At 38.5% G+C, this 18203-nt stretch overlaps 1 protein-coding gene and 1 long non-coding RNA gene across 6 annotated transcripts in view; one reads left to right on the top strand and one right to left on the bottom strand.

The window, feature by feature from the left end:
* The window catches only part of KDM4C (lysine demethylase 4C), a 360653-nt gene that overhangs the window by 138117 nt on the left and 204333 nt on the right, over positions 1–18203 (top strand). Inside the window, exon 9 of one of the 5 annotated variants that reach the window (XM_032477699.1) lies at positions 2857–3466. The exons of the other annotated variants lie outside the window; for them this stretch is intronic. Within the exon in view, the coding sequence (XP_032333590.1) occupies positions 2857–2874 (18 nt within the window). The 3' untranslated portion in view covers positions 2875–3466. Of the gene's footprint in view, positions 1–2856; positions 3467–18203 lie in introns of those variants that run through there. 5 annotated transcript variants of the gene reach the window in all.
* LOC116663119 lies at positions 1506–10980 on the bottom strand. Its single transcript, XR_004319171.1, has 3 exons — positions 10826–10980; positions 6746–6748; positions 1506–1517 (listed from the first exon to the last, which is right to left on the bottom strand). It is a non-coding gene; the product is annotated as an uncharacterized LOC116663119 (long non-coding RNA).

The raw sequence follows: 18203 nt of genomic DNA, 5'->3' as shown, positions 1-18203 counted from the left end.
TAACATCTTTCCCTTTAATACATTGTTCATTATGGCAGGTAAAACATTTTTAGAGTATAGATATTTATTAGAAAAATCTTCTAGCTTGTGGTTTGTGCCAGTCCAGGGCCCTTGGATTTTTTCTGAGGGGCAGCATAGGACCACGGTAGTGCATAAGAATTCACTGCATAGATCTTGTTAACAAAACAAATCAGGGCTTTGAAAATGAGCACCTTAGTTCATTGCTCTGTTTCCATCCCTCCGAGTGGAGCAGATGGCTAGGTGGACCTGGAGCTCCGCACGTTTCCAGTCCTGTCTGTTGACGGGCCCTGCCTGCACCACCATCTCAGCTTATTCCACAGTTAATACTGAAGATAGTTAATGTTGTCACAGTTTCTGTTTTACTGAATGACAACATTTTAACTGTGCCATTGTATTTGAAGGACTGGATTGGTTAAATATATTTTAATAAATTCCTTTAAAATTGTATTTCTCTGTCCTCATAAAGGATTATCCCCACGAATTTGGAAGATATGACAGGAGAAAATAACTGAATGACTTTTGTGAACAGTTCTGTGATAGTGAGAAATTGAAATAGGAATGGCACATAGAGGGATTAAAACCCAGCCTGGTTTCTTTGTATACGCATAGGCAAGAAGGGCTACATAAAGTAAGAATGCCAACTGCAGTGATCATAAAGGATACTCTAGATTTAAAACACGTGCATGAAGTAAGACAATCAGGAAATTATTGCCCATTGTTGCAAGAGAGCAGATGGTGCTTAAAATACCCCTTAATTTTATGTCACTCTTAAAATCAAACAACCAAAGAAGCATATACCATCTATATTTAAGAAGTTAAGTGGAAACTTTTCTGTTTTGGGGGTGATGCTAAAGTATAGACTTGAAGAAGAACAAATAAAGCATTAATCTGCCAGTGAAGACACACATTGGCCTCTGTCTTGGCAGGGAATTGAAGGGAGGGAGATAAGGGAAAAGATCACTAAGAAAGCAGTATTCCAAACCCTGCCCAGCCTCTGGGTGAAACTCTTCTCTGTTACACATTTCCCCCTCAGTGGCTGTAGTGAGTGACTTGCTGTTAAATGTTTAAGTTCTAAACTGTTTAGGCTATGTCTCTAAAACCACATCCATTTAGGTACATGGTTATAATGTTTGGAAAATGTGATTTCATGCTTTAATATTTCACATTTGATTAGAGAAAATGTTAGAAAGGTTTTTCAAATTTCAGTGCTGTTTACACTTAGGACTTTCAAATTAACGCTGGATTCTAAGTCCTAAAGTGTTTAGTTTGAGTCAGCATGACCGAGACCTCTTAATAGATAAACCGCTGTTCTCAGATTTGTACACAGGTTTACACTATAGCAGTTGTCTTTTTTTTTTTTAATATTTATTCACTTATTTTTGGGTTTTTGTTTGTTGGGGGGAGGTAATTAGGTTTATTAATTTACTGATTCATTTTAATGGAGGTACTGAGGATTGAACCCAGGACCTCGTGCATGCTAAGCATGTGCTCTTCCACTGAGCTATACATTGCCCCAAGCAGTATGTCTTAAAAGGAATTTTTTTGTTGGTGCCTTTTGATCAATTCTTGGTGCTTTTTTTGCCTAATTACTATAAAAATGTGTTTGCTGGTGCTTTTGAGATGGAAAGTGTCCGGGGCAAAGTTAAATCAGTCTGTGATACTCAGCCACTCAGTGCTGGACTGTAAAGTGTTGGTGCTAAACACAGGTTCTTGTTCAGTTCCTGTTACCATTACTTTTTGTTCTCATTGGTGAAATTAAGACAAGGAGTTGGAAGTTCAGATCCATATTTCTAAGAGTATCCACTCTGAGTTGTGTAGTGGAAAATCTGAAGTCTGTACTCAATTATTGGGTGACTGATATAGTTACTTACCCAGAAAATTGGGACGATAGAATTCACTGTGTTTTCAAAGAAACATTTTGTGATTGGGAAGTTTACAAACCTAGAATTTCAATAGGCACGTGTAGAGTTTAGGTTTTTTTTGATTGATATAATGCAGTTTTGGTTGATTTCATTCTGAGAGAACCTTGTTTCCCCCTGTTTATATTCTCCAGTTACCTTCTGGAATTGACTGACATGATAGCAGATCAAATCAGACTTTATGATTCTTAGACTTTATAGTTATTAAGCTTTGAAGTAAATGGTATTTCTTATTTATGGAAATTCCACAGGTACCACTGTGGAAGGGATTATCTTCACTGGATGTCATGTGTCTAGCTCCCAGCTGCCTGTTATCTCAATCCCTCAGTAGGGTCTGTGGTCAAAGTAGTCCTCAGTGGGTGTAACAGTGGTTCTGGGTCTTCTGCTTCAAAGTGTTTGTCTCTGAAGCAGAAGCAGAAGCAGAAGCAGAAGCAGCAGAAGGCCTCGAACAGCTAATCTGTGTCCACCAAATTTCTTAAGACTGGCATTCAGTTTAATTCAACATCTATTAATTACCTGCTGTGTAATGACCTCTGATGGACTTTTGGGAGGAGGCCTCTAGTCTTGGATTCTAGTTATCCCAAATTCTGTGAGTGCTTATTAGAAAGTCAGTTTTCTGAGACCTTGGGCCTACTTCCCCAGGCCAGGCTTTGTATCATAGATATAAGTAAATGTTTAAAATTAGAATATTATCAAATATATATTTTGCTTATATCTTTATTGTTTTGGAATATCTTCTTGTGCCACTAGAGTGTTCTCAAAAATACTGTTTAAAATAGCTGAGTATTTTATCCTCTGAATGAACCCTAATTTAACTTGTTATGTAGTTGTTTATTTATAAATTTCAGTATTACAAGTTACACTGCAGTAAAGAGCTTTATGCATGGATTACTGTCCAACTTTCTTTTTTCTCCAGAGATACAACCCATCATGATAACCCAAGGGGTCAAGAGAAAGTTTTCCTCTGCCTGCTGTTCCCAGATTCAGTGACTGTGAAACCAAACCCAGTGTAAACACAATGCTCTTGACTTGAGTTAAAAGCTGGGAAAGCAAACAGTGAGGAAATTACAGTCTTGGGGAAACAGGAATAGGACACAGAGAGAAATGGGTATTCAACATAAAGTCAAGACACAACTATAGATTGAGTGTCCATTCACTAAACTGTACATTTAATGGAGAATGATATAAACTCTTTGGGACTGGGCAGTTTGCAGGGGGGTGGGAACTTACTAAAGATCAGTTCTCATCTCTAGATCTGTGGTTTTACAAAACATTTGTGTGGAGATATGTAGACAGTAGAGTCTGTGCTTCAGTAAATTTAACAGAAAGGAGCCTGATGGCAGCTTGGATGTTTGAGTCTGTGTGGTTCATTAATAAACCTTCAGTGTAAATTTATAGCTAAGTGAAAGGAGGACCAAGCTAGCCTGTTTTATGCCATTTGTATGTTATGGTCTAAGCCCCACAGCAGAGCTAATCACTGGAGTTATTTGAATAACTGTACAAAGATGAGGGAGTTTGAACTTCAAGGAAATGTGCTATTTATAGAATTTTTTGTATTTTCAATTGGGGATTTTAACTGTATTATAAAATGAGGTCATACAATGAAGAAAGATTGGTGGGATGCTATCTGGTTGTAAAAGTATGTCATTCTTAGGGTTACATGTTAACTATTTTTATGAGCTTTTGATAGTTCTTTACTGTAAGGTTAATACTTTAATCAAAAACAGATGAATACTCAGTGTTATTCACAAATACAGGATAGGTACTTTCCCTTTATATAGGCACAGCTTTTGGTTTTTAAGGGTTCTCCTTAAGTCACTGAAAAGAATTGGCTTTACATGTTTTTATGTAGTTAATTGTGTTCAGTTGTAGACTCAAGTGAGTTTTAAAATCAAGTTGCTTCTAAATGTTAGTTTGGCAAAAATAAAAACTGCACTGCAGCTGCTGAAAACAGTGAAGTCTGTGTATACTGACATGACAAAAATCTCCAAAATATATTGTTAAGTAAAAAGAACAAAAGCTAGTTAACATGTACTTTGTATGGTGTGGTGCTATGTTTTTTAAAAAACATCTTAAAAACTATGTAAATAGAAAAAGAAATGAAAGGATTCATATGGTTAAGTATGGTAGCCTTTGGCCAGTGGAATGAATTTGAGTGGGGTAGAGAGCAGGGATTGTCACCTTTTATGCATTCTCCTTCTGTGTTGTTGGAGGTTTTCTTTTTTTTCTAAACAAGGTTGTTTTCATGTATTATTTTGTGCTATTTGAAAAATATCCAATAAAATATTTTTAATAGTTTTCAATAGATTCTTTATATGGAGAGCCCTAATGTCTAAACTGATGTTTAAGTGTGTCTCATAGGCCTCTGGTAGAGATATTCTGACGTCTGTCTGCTTCAGGATATTTAGCTTGTAACCAGAATTTCACTGTGAGGGAGGAGGATGGTAAATATACATGTCTGTACGTGCTCGTAATACTTTTAAAACATTTAAAACTTTATTGTGTAGTTACTAATTGATCTCTAATTAAGGTGACATTATTTACTGTTTATAAAATGGAAATAAACAGCATTGATACACATTATTCAAAAAATTGTTGAAGGAATTAAAATGGAAATTTGCTTTGAAACTCTTCAGATAGATTATAGGGTTCTGTATTTGTTGTAGTAAAAAAGCCTGAAATTGCATATTGCCTTTTTCTAAGACAGGTACTATGTGTGTATTAGTCATTCCCATATAATCCAAACTCACTATTAGACTCCACAAATTGTGTCATGGACAATGATGCTTAAATATTAATGTATTTCATTACTTTTGTTCTCAAATTAAAGATTCATAGGCAGTGTGTATCATTCACCAGCAGAGGGCAGCATCTCTTCACAGTTTTTTTTTTTCTGCAACGTCCTATGGAAGGAGTGGATTTCTCTTACAGCATTTGACCTAATTTGACAAATGGAGATGTAGAAGATATTTATTGATTATGAATTTGTAATAAATGTTTTATATGGAAGAGAAGATGTTAAAATTGATATAACTTAATGTGGGAAGGGGCATTTATAACTATTGTTTATACTTCTAGATAAGTTGTTTCTTAAAAGAAATGCTCATTTTATGTGTAGGAAGCACTTAGCTTAACGTATCATCAAATTGAAATGCTTTCTTTTGTGAAATGCGGTTATAGTTCCCCCAAATCTATTGCAAGCTGTTCATAAGTTTGGTCTATACGTGTTGTATAGTTTAACTGCTGTGCAAATGGAAAGCGTGCGCCACTCCCTCCTCCCCCTCACCCTCGACAAACACACTCAGAGTGCAAAACAGATTTATTTGGGGGAAAACTTACATGCTGTCGAGTAGCAGTGTGTGCAACACTCCACAAGTCTCATTTTCCCACAGTGAGGTGGACTCAAATGGGGGTGTTGCTGGGAAGGGGCTTCAGTGGAAGGATCCAGCCTGGTCCCTGTCATGTTGTGCTCCTTTATTTCAAAGAACCGGGAGCAGAACACATCCATGTGACCAGGTGACCCAGGAGCTTCCTGGGAGAGGAAGTGGTCTTTGTGTGAAGGGATGATAATTTAGACTGCCTAGGTTTGAATCCTGGGTTGGTCGTTTGTAGGTAGTATCATTTTGGACAAGATATGTATAATTTGGGATAATAAGACCACATTATAGATTAGTTGTAAGGACTAAATTAGGTAATAAATACAAATTTCTGGAATAGTGGCTGACACGTGGCATATAATAAATGTTTCTCTCTCCTCTGTCTTGTGAAGCGTTGACATTTATTAAACTTTCAAAAGCAGTTTGGGATCCCCATCGTCTCAATTTGTGCCATAGCAGTGACCATCAGTGCATTTCTGCAGTTTACTTCCCAGATCTGTCCCAGGAACTGGTTGTAAGCCAGGGCATCTTGCTCAGAGATTATACCTTTGGTGAGTGCAGATCCAATACCCTGTCATTGTTGGGCAGCTGCCATTAAAACACATACCAGCCATGCCTGTTAACTGTCCTTCAGAATAAACTGGAGGTACGCAGTGTGGGGATGCATTCTGATCATCTGGGTTCTGAGGGATTTTTAAATAGGTCAAATTATTTATCCTTTGGTTTTCATTTGGGCCGTGTTCAGAACATACCAAAGGACTGTAGTTCTAGAAAAGATTTTTATTGGGACAGTCACACATCAGAGACAGAAAATAGACTTCTGGGAGAAGTTCAAATGTCAAGTCACCTGCTATAAAACATCCTCCTCTCCCCCTTTTAACTGAACTTTTTCTTTCTTTTTGAAATAAAGCAGGAACATGAAATATTTTGAAAATGTAAAACCCTACTTGAGATTATTTGTAAGTACAAAAATGTAATTCTTTAATTTGGTGGATATGAACACACAAAGGAAGAAGGGTTTGTTCTTAGTCCAACTCTGGCTCTATTTTTGTGGAAGGGTGTCCTTGGTTCTGTGGCCATGGCTTAGAGAACAGATGTACAAATGCAGGGGGGAGAAAGAGGCCAGAGAGCTGCCAAGATCAGCACTTGCCCTTTACTTACACTAACTCCTCTAAGTTTTACAACTGTCCTGTAAGATACGTAGCGTTATGACCCCACTTTACAGTGGGGAATATTAAAGTGCAGAGAGGCACAAATGAGAATCAGCCCAAATGAAAGTAGAAAACCTGGGTAAAAGTGGGCAGTTGATCAAAGAAGAAATATATAAGCTAACTATACAATTAGTTTAATCTCATTAGTAGTTAGAGAAATGCAAAAAGTGAGTGCTATTTCTCATCTCTTAGATTGGCACAGAAGACAAAAGAAAACATCCTGTGTTGTTGGAAGCTATGCAAATTAGTACAATTTAGAGGATTCCAGGTCACCATCATTAGAACTAAGTGTGTCCTGTGACCTGGCACTCCACACGTGGTAATTTGTGGGGGAAAATGAGAAAAAAAATTTCTGTTTGCAAGTACACATGAATTGTAAATTATAGAAAGGTATTCATTAAATTTTGACATCATCCTTCTTTGGCGGGATTGTAATTTTCTTTGTTATATTTCTACAGCAACCGATTACATGTGCAATTAAAAGACTAAAAGTTTGTATTTATAAAGAACTGTCTCACTGTATTTTGCATGTAAAAATATATTTCAAAATATTGAATTTAGTTAAAAATTGAGAGTTGGTCTGTTGGTGAAGTGCTTTTAAAATGGAGCTAAAAAGGTGAGAGCAGATAGTTTAGGAAAATATCCAGGATGAAGAAAATCTGATAAATCAGGGGTTACAAAATTTGCTAGATTAGAGGCTTTGGGTAGGTTACTTGTTTTCAGTTTCAAACAGGAGTGTAAATATCAATAATCCCTGAGGGCATATAACTGTATCCAATATTTATAGTGATGACTATGAGCCGTTAATCTAGGTAGTGATGTATTGCATACCCTGATTAAGAAAGAAAGCAAGTGTATTAGGGGCTAATGGAATTAATAATGTCACATAGTTGGAATTCATGCCCACCCTTCTCATGGTGTATTTCACTTCCTACATATGCTGGAAAAATCAGGCCTGTTTAGTAATGTGAGCAGTTGTATACAAATGTTCTGATTTTAAGCAAAAGGGGGATTTGACTAATCTCCTGGATCTCTGAATTAATTTATTATGTCTGGACTCTTAAACGTTGGTTGTGGAGCTTTTGGAGATATTTGAAAGGTGTATTTATGAGTCTTTGTGACATAGCTGGCTGCTTCTGGTCCTGCATAGGATCGTAGCTGCCATGGGAGGGAGGTGGCAGGGGCTGGGCACTGTCCCCTGAGAGAGGAAGTGCTGCCCTGCCAGTCCTCACTGGGGTCTTAGGTGACGCGACTCTTTGTCAGGGCTTCTCTGACTCTTCCTCAGGGCTTCTCCGCTGCTTTTGTCTGGGGCCCTGAGTCAGGTTCCTAGTTTAGCTGCTTGTGAATGAGTAAGTTAGGAACCTGGTCCTGAAAATCCTTGCCAGCCATTCCATCTCCCAGATTTCTCCCAGGGAGTTGGGACAGACAGGCAAGTGGAAGGTGACTTGTGGGACTAGGTTTTCTCAGGGTGCAGGTACAGCCAAGGAGGGTGCCTCCTCCTCCCCGACCCGACCTCGACTCTTCCCTCCTGTCGTCCTGCACTTCTGTACAGTCCTTTCTGGAAACCGTTCTGTTCCCTCCCAGTCTGAGGAACACTGTCTACTGTGGGTCTCATCTTTGCTATCTCTTCTTGCGGGAAGCATCCCTGACCCCACGAGCAGGTTAGTGGGACTCGTATCTGTCTCCTGGGGTTATTCTGCAGGTTGCGTGAGGAAATGTGCCACAGTCCTTTCATTCCTGGCAGTGGCCCCAAAGGCTGTTCTTTCCTGAGGCAGAGTTATAGGAACCCACACAGTCCAGGAATTCATTGTAGAAGTAACACAAATACCTGGGCCAAATACAGGAGATCACAACAGCAGTGCACGTTAACATATATAAATGGAGTTGGTTGAAGGTACAGAAAACTCATGTGCAAAACTGTTGACTTTTCTTTCTGAAGGGCAGTGTGCTTGGGCATAACCTTTTCAATCGTGTGTGGTGGGTTCACAGCTTTGTATGTTAACTCATTTTTGTTTTGCTCTAGTCCAGAGACACTTCTGCTTAGACGAGGGGGTTTTTCTTTCCCCAGTAACTGGATTCTAACCAGGATAGCAGGTATTGGTGTCTTCTGAACCTCCAGTTTCTCCCAGAGATATATGTTTGTGTTCAATAGGATGTTTTCCCTTTCTTTTTGTACTAATTTTGTTATTGAAAGAAGAAGAAAAGGATGTATTCTTTTTCTACTGCTGATGTTTCAGGAATTGTGATACTCTCTATTCTTGGAGGTTTTTTTTTCATATGGTAATTTTTCTATATTGTTGCAAACCAGTGGAAATTTCTAGTTTGTTGAGAAATTTAACAACAACAAAACAAACAGCAAACAAAATACTGGCTATTTCTGTCCTCCTTCTGAAAAGAAATGGGAGATGAAGATTGAAATGCGTCAGATATAGCCTTAGTTCAGTAACTGACAGTTTTAGTTCTGTGTTTTCAAATAACCAAATAAACAAAACATCAGCAATCATACCAGGAGAAGTAAATGTTCTGATTTTTTTCTAGGTAATATAACTTGATTGTATTCTTTTAAAATTAGCTGCCCAGGGATAGAATTGAAAAATAAAAATTCCTGCACAAAAATGTTTCTCTAGTATTAAAATTTAAGTGCAAGCAAATTGGCTTAAAACTTCAAAAAAAGGTTTAGGTGTTTTTGAAGCATATGGTGAAACAAACACATTTGTTGTAATGTAATGCAGCATTGACGGAATCTAATGCAGTATCTTAGGCTTAAGTTTGCAAAATGAACTCCTATTCTTTAGTCCATGCCTTGTGCCAGCTGGGGAAGAATATGTGCCACATTCAGGGTGCTTCCACAGTGGGACTGGGGAGGGGCAGGTAGAGGGACGTGTATGGGCCAGTGGACTTCACCATCCCCTCTTGCCCTGTGGGTGGGCTTGGCAGAGGCCCCGACTCAGCTCTGCAGGATGCCCTGACAGCCTGTCCACCTGCCTTCTTTTCTCTTCTTCCTTCTCTTCCTTTATTCTCCTCTCCTCTCTTCTTATCAGCAAAGCTAACGCTTGGGAAAAACTGGACAGCTTTTACTTTATTATGATAATACATATAAGCAGAATTGAAAATTCCCAGATGAGAGTTCTTACAGTTACTATTAAAAACAGATAGCTGTATTTGATATCTCCTGAGGCCAGCTGATGTCAGTGTTTCTGATATTTTGTGCAATTTTAATCGAAACCTATTACTGTTAATGTAGAAGAAAAAGATAGCATTGACAGTTGTGTGCAGGTAGTAAATTAAGGGTCAAGACACTAAAAACTGTTTTAGGAGCAACCATGCTTTCTGCTTTTCCGTTTGAATTTTGTTCCATTATTTTTGCAGCATAGAGCCCAGTGCTGATCTTTGTTTTCATTTCTTATTTTCCCAATCAAAATAGGATTGTTATTCCCTGGCCACTTGTGATAATACCATTTTGATGTGCCATACACTTTTGGTAAAATCAGTGTTTATAATGAGGAATGCATAGGGGTTGGCCCAATTTATGAGTGCTCCTTGACATTAAAAAACAAAAACAAAAACAGAATTATTCACATTTCTTCGTGTGTCTTTTATTTTGCTGCTTACCTATTTTTCTCTATTTTAAGGATGGTGTTAGGTTACTTATGAGAATGGGCTATAACTATGAAATTCTGGACTTAATTTAACTTTGTTTTCAAAATTAATGTTCTAATAGCATCTGGAATGATAGGACTTTTTTTTTATGAGGTACTGTTTAGCTTAGGAAAATTTCTTTACCGTTTCCAAGATGTATCATTTGTCAGTTTGCTAGAATGCATCATACTTCATTTTTTCTTATAGTAGAAATATGCAAGACGCACAATACCTGTCCCTGCTGTTAAGATTATGTGAAATGGGTGCTCTTTCATATATCCACCAGCGTTTGACCTAGGATATTTAAATTTCCATGAGGGATTTGAAGGCTGTATGGTAAAAGGGATGGGAAACAGAAGAAATCGACCTTCCTCTGAAGCACTTGTGCTCAGTGCATTCTCTTCTAACTACCACCATGATGAGGGATGGGCGATGCCAGACACTTTGAGGCTGGAGGTTAAATTCCCTTTCAATTCAAAAGAAACAGAAATGATTGTTACATTCCAGTCATTAAGAAGTCATTGTGCTCAAATCAATCATACTTCAGTTAAAAAAAAAAAAAAAGGGAGGGGGTCATTGTCCTCATTGTGCTTGGCACTTTTTATGCTGTTCCACTGCCAAGATTTGATTGTTTTTAACTCTTAAGAAAGAGGATGACAGTTTGGGGGAAAAAATCCATCTGTCAGTCTTAAGAATAAAGAGCATGGTTTGGTTTTTCTTTCCTTGAATAATGCAGCAACTTATGTATCTTCCTTGACTGTATTATAGCTTTAATCTTGGTGGGCATATGTTACATTTAAGGTATAGCTCTTGAAGAACAGGGAAAGGGCCAGTTAAACACTTTCAATTTCCATTGTAAACTGTCCCTTAATAGAGTCAACATTATTAGCTTGTGGTAGTGGAAGGACCTACGCTGGGTGTGAGAAGCTCATAAAGACGGTTTTCTGGCACTTGAATATGTGAGAGGCTGGGCTTTTGTCACTGATAAATGCTGTAACAAAGGTACAAGGTAATGTGGGAATACAGGATGGGGAGAGTTTAACTTCATCATGGCAGGGATCTGAAACATTTTTATTTGAGAGGACTGATGCTTGAGCTGGTGAAGACTGCATGGGATTTTGGTGGTTTGGAGGTAAGCATCTGAGAAAGGGAATCAGCTGCTTGAGTAAAGTCATGGAGGCAAAATGTGGTAGGATGTTTTGACAGTTGTCTCTGTGTGGCTTGAGATGTAGTGCATTTATAAGGGTGGATGGTGCCAGGCTATGAAATACCTTAAATGTTACATAAAGGAATTTGGATCTTTTAATTCTGTATGATGGAGGCCAGTGAACATTTTAGAGAAGAGTTTCAATATAATTCTTTATAAAACACAGTGATGAAAATACAATAGGTAAGTTTACAATTTTAATAAGAGCATTTTTCTTTTTTTGCTTGTTCTTTTGACCAGATAATTTCTTTGCCATTTATTCAGCAAAATATATTAAGTTCCAGTTACATGCAAGATAATTTATATGAGGGAATAAAATATGAATAAATCAGATCTGGCCCAAGAAAAGCTTTTGGCAGGACGTTTTTATTTTATTTCTATTTTCAGTATTGAATATTGCATACCTATTAAGAGGATTGTGTCTTCTAAAATAAGCCTGCATTTTTAAGAAATTTTGATCACCTTTGAATATTTTCCATTTTGGTCAAATAACTTTCAAAGCAGCAGTACTATTTTCCTTTGCTTGGTGAATGGCCAGATGATTGCAAGATTACTGTGGAAACATCTAGTTCCATTTATCTGGAATTGATCACTTCCCACCACACTCGCCACTGCTACTCTGGTCCAGCCACTATCTCTGTCCTGAACTGTCCCATTGGTTCCCAAAGTCTTCCTGCTTCTGTCTGTTTGTTCAGAGGCCAGAGTGATGCCTTTAAAACCTTTATTCAGATTTTATACTTCTGTTCAAAATCCCTTTCCATGGCTTCCCATCTCACTCATATTGAAAGTTTAAAGTTCTTAACAGGTGTACAAATGCTACATGATCACACTGTAGCCAACACCCACCATCTCCAGACACAGAGACTCTTTATCTCTCTGATTTCCTCTGCTGCCTTTCTGCTCCTGGCTCACTCAGCCCAAACTTCTATCCCAAAGCCTCTGGATTCCATGATACCTTTACTGCACGTACCCCCTCTACCAGCTGCCCCACAATGGCTTGTTCCTCACTTCCTTGAAGTGTTTGCTCGTATGTTACCTTTTCACTAAGACCTTTCCTTAGTCAAGTTGGAACCTTCTCTGCAATCCCTCTTCTCCCTTCCCAGTGTTATTTTTCTCCACAGCACTTATCATTTGACATGTCCTTTACGTATTTATTTTCGATCTGTCTTCTCCAATTTGCATATAAGTCCCATGAAAATAGGAATTTTTGTATCTCTCATTCACACTCGTTTCCCTAGTACCTCTCACTATAATTTGTACATAGTATGTGCTTCAAAATGGTTACTGAATGAATGATTTCCATGACAAAATGAAGGTTGTAAGCTTTAATCTGCCACAGTTTAGCCCAATCTTCACTGATGCTGGTAAGTTTCTGTGAATTTCTGGCCAATCTCTACTTTCACTTTTCATTTTATAACTGATACTGAACATTTCTAATTTCTGTTGCCTTCAAACAATACCCTCTGCCAATGTCCAGGTTAATATTATGGTGGTTATAATCATAAGTAAAATGACTCTTTTACACTGTTCCTAACACGTTCCATATCAAGTTTATCAAAGTACATCTCTCACTTTCCATGAAAAGAAGAGGTAGAATAGTCAGCTAACATCTAGAACAAACAAGCTTCCAACATTTCCAGAAGAACTGAAATTTAAAATGTTGGTCAGGGAGGAGGGTATAGCTCAAGTGGTAGAGCATATTCTTCGCATGAGGTCCTAGGTTCAAGCCCCAGTACCTCCTCTAAAAAATAAATAAATTAAAAAGTAAACCTAACTCCCCACTCCCAAACAAAAAATTTAAAAAAAAAAGTTGGTCAGATCCTTTCCTTTCACTGGCACTAATCATTGAACTTCAGCCTGAAATCAGAGATGGGATGCTTGGCTCTCTCTCCCCAGTTCTAGCCACTTGAACGGTACATTTGCTGCAGAAATGGATGGAATATTAGATTTATTTCCACAGTGATATTTCTATACTAACTTAAAAGACAGTTTTGTAAGGAGATTTCTCAAAAAACAACCTCATTTCTTGGTTTGTCATATGCTTTAGATTCTTAGGTGTGAATTTTTTTCTATATTTTTAGGGTATTTATTTGATAAAGCCTGTGTGGATTTAATATTTGTACTCTACACTGGGTTTGGAAAACCCTTCTCCTTCTACCTGGTGACCATGACTATAGTTCCATGCTAGGCTTTTTTTTTTTTTTCCCTGCAATTATCATAGAGCATTTGAATCAGATAGATTCTTAAAATCTTCAAAAGTTTCTCCTTAAAAAAATGTTGCACTGATGTTGCATCTGATTCTGCTTTCTGATTAATGTTGACTGAAAACTGGGCCAGTAATATGGCTGAAATTTGTGGTTTTTATTAAAGTGTTTTTTCCTTTGTGATGCTCAGTCATTTATACTGACCTTATATTTTTTTGTGGCTGTCTTATGCATGCAGTTGGAATCTTTGTAGTCCATAATGATTGCAGTTTAAGTGTAGTGTGAATGTACATTGCTAGTGAATTATATTCTTGGGCTTATGTGAATGAGTGATTACAGTGACAGAAGGAAGGATGCAAATTTTAACCTTCCGTGGAATTCCCAAGAAATGTGTTCTTGAGTGTATGTACTAGGGGCCATCAGGTGACAGAACATAGAATAGCCAAGTGTTGCAGGCAAGCTCTGAATCTTGTGGAGTTCGGCATGTGGCCTAATTGCTTATAATTAATGATCAAAGAAAAAGATGTTCATGTAACCACATCAGATGGCTCTTATTTTTGTTGTTGTTTGTTTCCAGTGTCAGTGATTATAGAATCCAGAATTGTCTTTTTTAGGGCAGGGAATCAAAGGGGTACCACTTTGTCTTCAAGCCTGTCAGTTTTTGTCTTCATCTGTAGGAAAAGGAGCAGGAGTCTGAGAAGACACAGGTGTTTGTTGCAGCTCTGCTCTTGCAGGTGGGGCATGCAATTCCTTTCCTTTCTCTGATACTTGGAAATTTCTTGGCAGTTTTGGGGGACGTTTCTCGGCATGTCTTTCTCAGGTGCCTTAGGCAAATAGCGTTTACTTCTTACAAACCTCAGCTATGGTAATCCAGAATCCTCTTTAACACAGTTGCTAGCTGACTCCTGTTTTGGACGATGCTAGCTGTGTTTTTACACTTAAACTGAGAATCAGAACATATAGGGAGGAGGAGATGGTTGATGGTTGCATGAGCTTGTTTGCTTTGAGGGCAGGGGCTGGTTTACTGTACGGTGTAGGGTTTGTGCTGGATAATGTTGGTTTGTGCCTCCAGGCCCACTTTGCATAGGCTTTCACCCTTCTCTTCTGGAAGGACCCCACCAGACCCCAGTGCCCTCTGGTTCCTGGTTGGAGGCAGGCAGTGGGAGCAGGCAGGAGATTGGAGTTGGGGAGAGAATGCAGCCTTAGGCCATCCTCCAGAGACTCTCCTGGACTCTGGTGATGGCTCCCTCCTCCAGTCCTTTTAGACCAGCGTTTGTGAAAACTTGGCTGCTGGCAGGCCCAGGATGCTGCTCTGTCTCTCCTGCTTTCCTCACATTTGGCCTGCACCTGTTCCATCTCTTCATTCAAATTATTCCAATGTTTCATTTTCTCCTGAAACTCAGACTCATACAGTGTTGACCCAGGAAACTCCTGTGTATTTTGTCTGAGGAGTTTTTTAAATTAAATTAAACATAAAAACTGAAAATGTTTAAGGTCATTCTTCCTAGAAAACTATTCTTTCCTTTGGTCTCTGGATTCTGCTTTGCTATTAATATGGACACAAGATTGTTTACTATATGTATTTGTTTAAACTGAAAATTAAGAGTGGTAGAATTTTTTTTTTTTTTTTTTTGATGTAAGTAAGGCCTTCAGCTAATACTGATGTGTTCTGAGACTGGTTCTTTCTTTTTAGAAAACACATTTTGGTACCAAAGCTGGAATGTTGACACTTTGTGTTAGTGAGTCTTAGTCTTCCTATGTTGGAGGTTCTGAAATGAACCATGTGTATGACAATGAACATTCAGGAAAACCTGTATTCTTTTTACCATTTAACGTTCTGAAACTTCTCTTGAGGGTTCAGTATTCCCTTCTGAAGCTTGCTAAGTGTGGGTTCTTATTTTCAGAACGCTTACTGTTTCTTCTTTAAATTCCTTCATGGATGCCCAACGTGTGCTTCTGTGGGACTTGTTAAGATCATATGTAAACAGTCCAAGGCTGTCACTGTTGGTGACGCATCTCACCTGATAGCCATGGAGGAGCTTCTGATGGAATAATTATGATATGAACAGCATTGTAGGAGGTGGTTATCATAGAAAAATATGATGTAGACCAAATAAAATACACAAACTTAAATAAATTGGGCTTGGTTGCTTTCTTTTGCCCAAGATAGGCTTAATCCAGAACTCTCCTGGCCTGCTGTGGTGGAATGATGGTTTATAGAAGCTCTTTCATTGTTTTGGAAAAATGCTGTTATAAACAGGTTTTTAAGTACTTTTTTTTTGGCAGTGGGTCATTAGTTTTATTGTGCTGCAACCCTCCCCCCAACATGCTAGTTAATTTTTTTTTTGAGATTCAGATTCAAATCTCAATTGAGTTTCAAGTTCAAAGTCAATTTTTCGTTTTTGATTTTTGTGGTGGCTGAAATGATGTAGTACCACCTGTTGAGAAGTCTAAACTTACATTTGATAAAAGGGCATTGGGATGTGAAAAGGCGCTTTATTTTTGTGTTGAGCTACAGTTTAGCCTGGGTTACTGGGATTACCGATCACTGGAGTAGATCTTTGCAGATAGATCCTCAATGGACCTGGAATTCTTCTTTTTTTGGATTACTAGAGAAGAGCTTTCTGAGAACAGCCATTGTGAGCAATAAAAGCTTGTGGTCAGAGACGTCCTGTATGGGCATCATGGCTTCAGTTTGCCCTTACAAATGACCTAGTGACCATCTGGTGATAGTGAAAATATATCCTCCCTCCCCACCTTTGGATGGTGCTTTGTTGGTGAACCAGATGTCTCCTGTTTGTGAGCAGAGTATCCAGTGTGACGGTAAATGGGTGCTGGGCATTGGATCTTACAAGAAAACATTCCTGAAGCTGTAGGCTTCAGCTGGGAGAGGCATTGTGGTGGTGGTGGGGAAGTAAAACTGGCCTTGTCAGAATTTCATAGACTGGTCCACTCGTGTCTTTGACCTTCAGTTTTCTCATCACTCATATGAGAATGTCTGTAAAATGTGCTGATATGAGAACTGAATGAGCTGATATAAGGGGGGTTTGTAAATGTAAACAGGTATGAGATGGTATTAGGGAAGCAGATGAAGGGAGAAAGTTAGCAAAAAGAGGAATCAAAATAAAAATGAATGAGAGAGAAGTGTTAGGTGAAGGCTAGAATCTTACTCTCTCAGTGCTTGTTTCATTCTTTGCTTTGATAAGATTTGTAGCCATAGTCAGTCCTTTTGCATAATCAAAATTATTTTCTGTGACAGTTACCATATAAAACTGATTATATCTTTCTCATTGAGAAGCCACAGGATCTTTCCAATATTAACTTCAGACCCTCATTTATCTCTCATTGTACACTCTAGGGTGAATAAGGCCTGGTGCTAAGAATACACACTGGGAAAAACAAATCAAATGCCTCCAAACACTGTTTATCACAGATATGGGCCAGGGAAATGGATGTTCAGAATTCCAAAACAATTGGAACTTTTTCAGTAGTTTAAAAATTATTATAAGGTGTTTTTGATGGTTTGACTTACCTGACTGTGTTATAGGGATTTATAATTTGTGGTTTAGCACTGCAAATTCTATTTGGATGATCTGGTCATTCTCCGTGGCATTGTTGCCTTGTAGTTATTGCTCATTTTCATATTCATAAACATGTCAATATTATTGGTACATGCAATTAAATATATAGGCGTTTATTTTTAGCGTTATTATTTACGTGATTGATGGAAAATATATTCAGTGACTATAGCTTTTGGTAAAATCAGTGCAGGTTTTTTTTTTTTTTTTTAAACCATTTACACTAGATTTTTTACCATTAAACACTTTGGGCTTTATACTTAGTAATGCCCTTGGTCATCTAGGCCGAGCTTCTAAGGTGACAGTGGTAAAGGAACTGACAGTTAAACAACATTAATTAGAATAGGAGATGTATCAGAGTTACCTCCCAAGGCAGGAAGCTTCCCTTTGAGGTGATCATCCATCCTCTGCGTGAAGGCTTCTGGCCCCTTAAGTCACTCTGGTGACTGAACTTGCTGAAACTGCTTGAGCCCTTGGCCATACCTACCCCAACTCAACAGTCAGCCTTTGTTCTTACCTTATTTGACCTTTCAGTAGCAGGGAGCCACACTTCCCTTCTTGAAGCACTTTCTTACCTTGGCTCCCATACCCTCACCCTCTTGGAAGGGGTTGCTGTACTCACTGTCTGTTTCCCCCTCTCTCATTGCTTCTTTAGCACACTCTTTGGACTGTCACAGTAGGTTCTGTCAATTTATCTCTGGGCCAAAGCCAGTAGTCAGTTCTCCATCCTTATTTTACTCAGCTTCTCAGCCTTTCCATCCTTGAAACAAGATCTTCTCATAACACCACACTCACTTGATTTTCTTCTAACTTTCTGTCTCTCAGCCTTCAAATATTAGAGGACCTGCCAAGCTCTGTCCTTGGCCCTCTTCTCTATCCTTAAGTGCTTTATCAGTTTGGTTATTTGTCTTCCCTGGGCTAGGACGTAAGTCCCTTGCGAGCAGGCACTTGTATGTCTTATTTGTGTTTGTACCTCCTGAACCAGAACAGAGCTGAGAGCTGGGAGGTACTGACTGACTGGCTCGTCCCTTCATCTCCTCTCATTAC

Source organism: Camelus ferus, chromosome 4 (genome assembly GCF_009834535.1).
Source record: "Camelus ferus isolate YT-003-E chromosome 4, BCGSAC_Cfer_1.0, whole genome shotgun sequence".
In the NCBI taxonomy this organism is placed as follows: Eukaryota; Metazoa; Chordata; class Mammalia; order Artiodactyla; family Camelidae; genus Camelus; species Camelus ferus.
The sequence above is the reverse complement of the archived record's forward strand: the minus strand, read 5'-3'. Positions and strand labels throughout refer to the sequence as shown.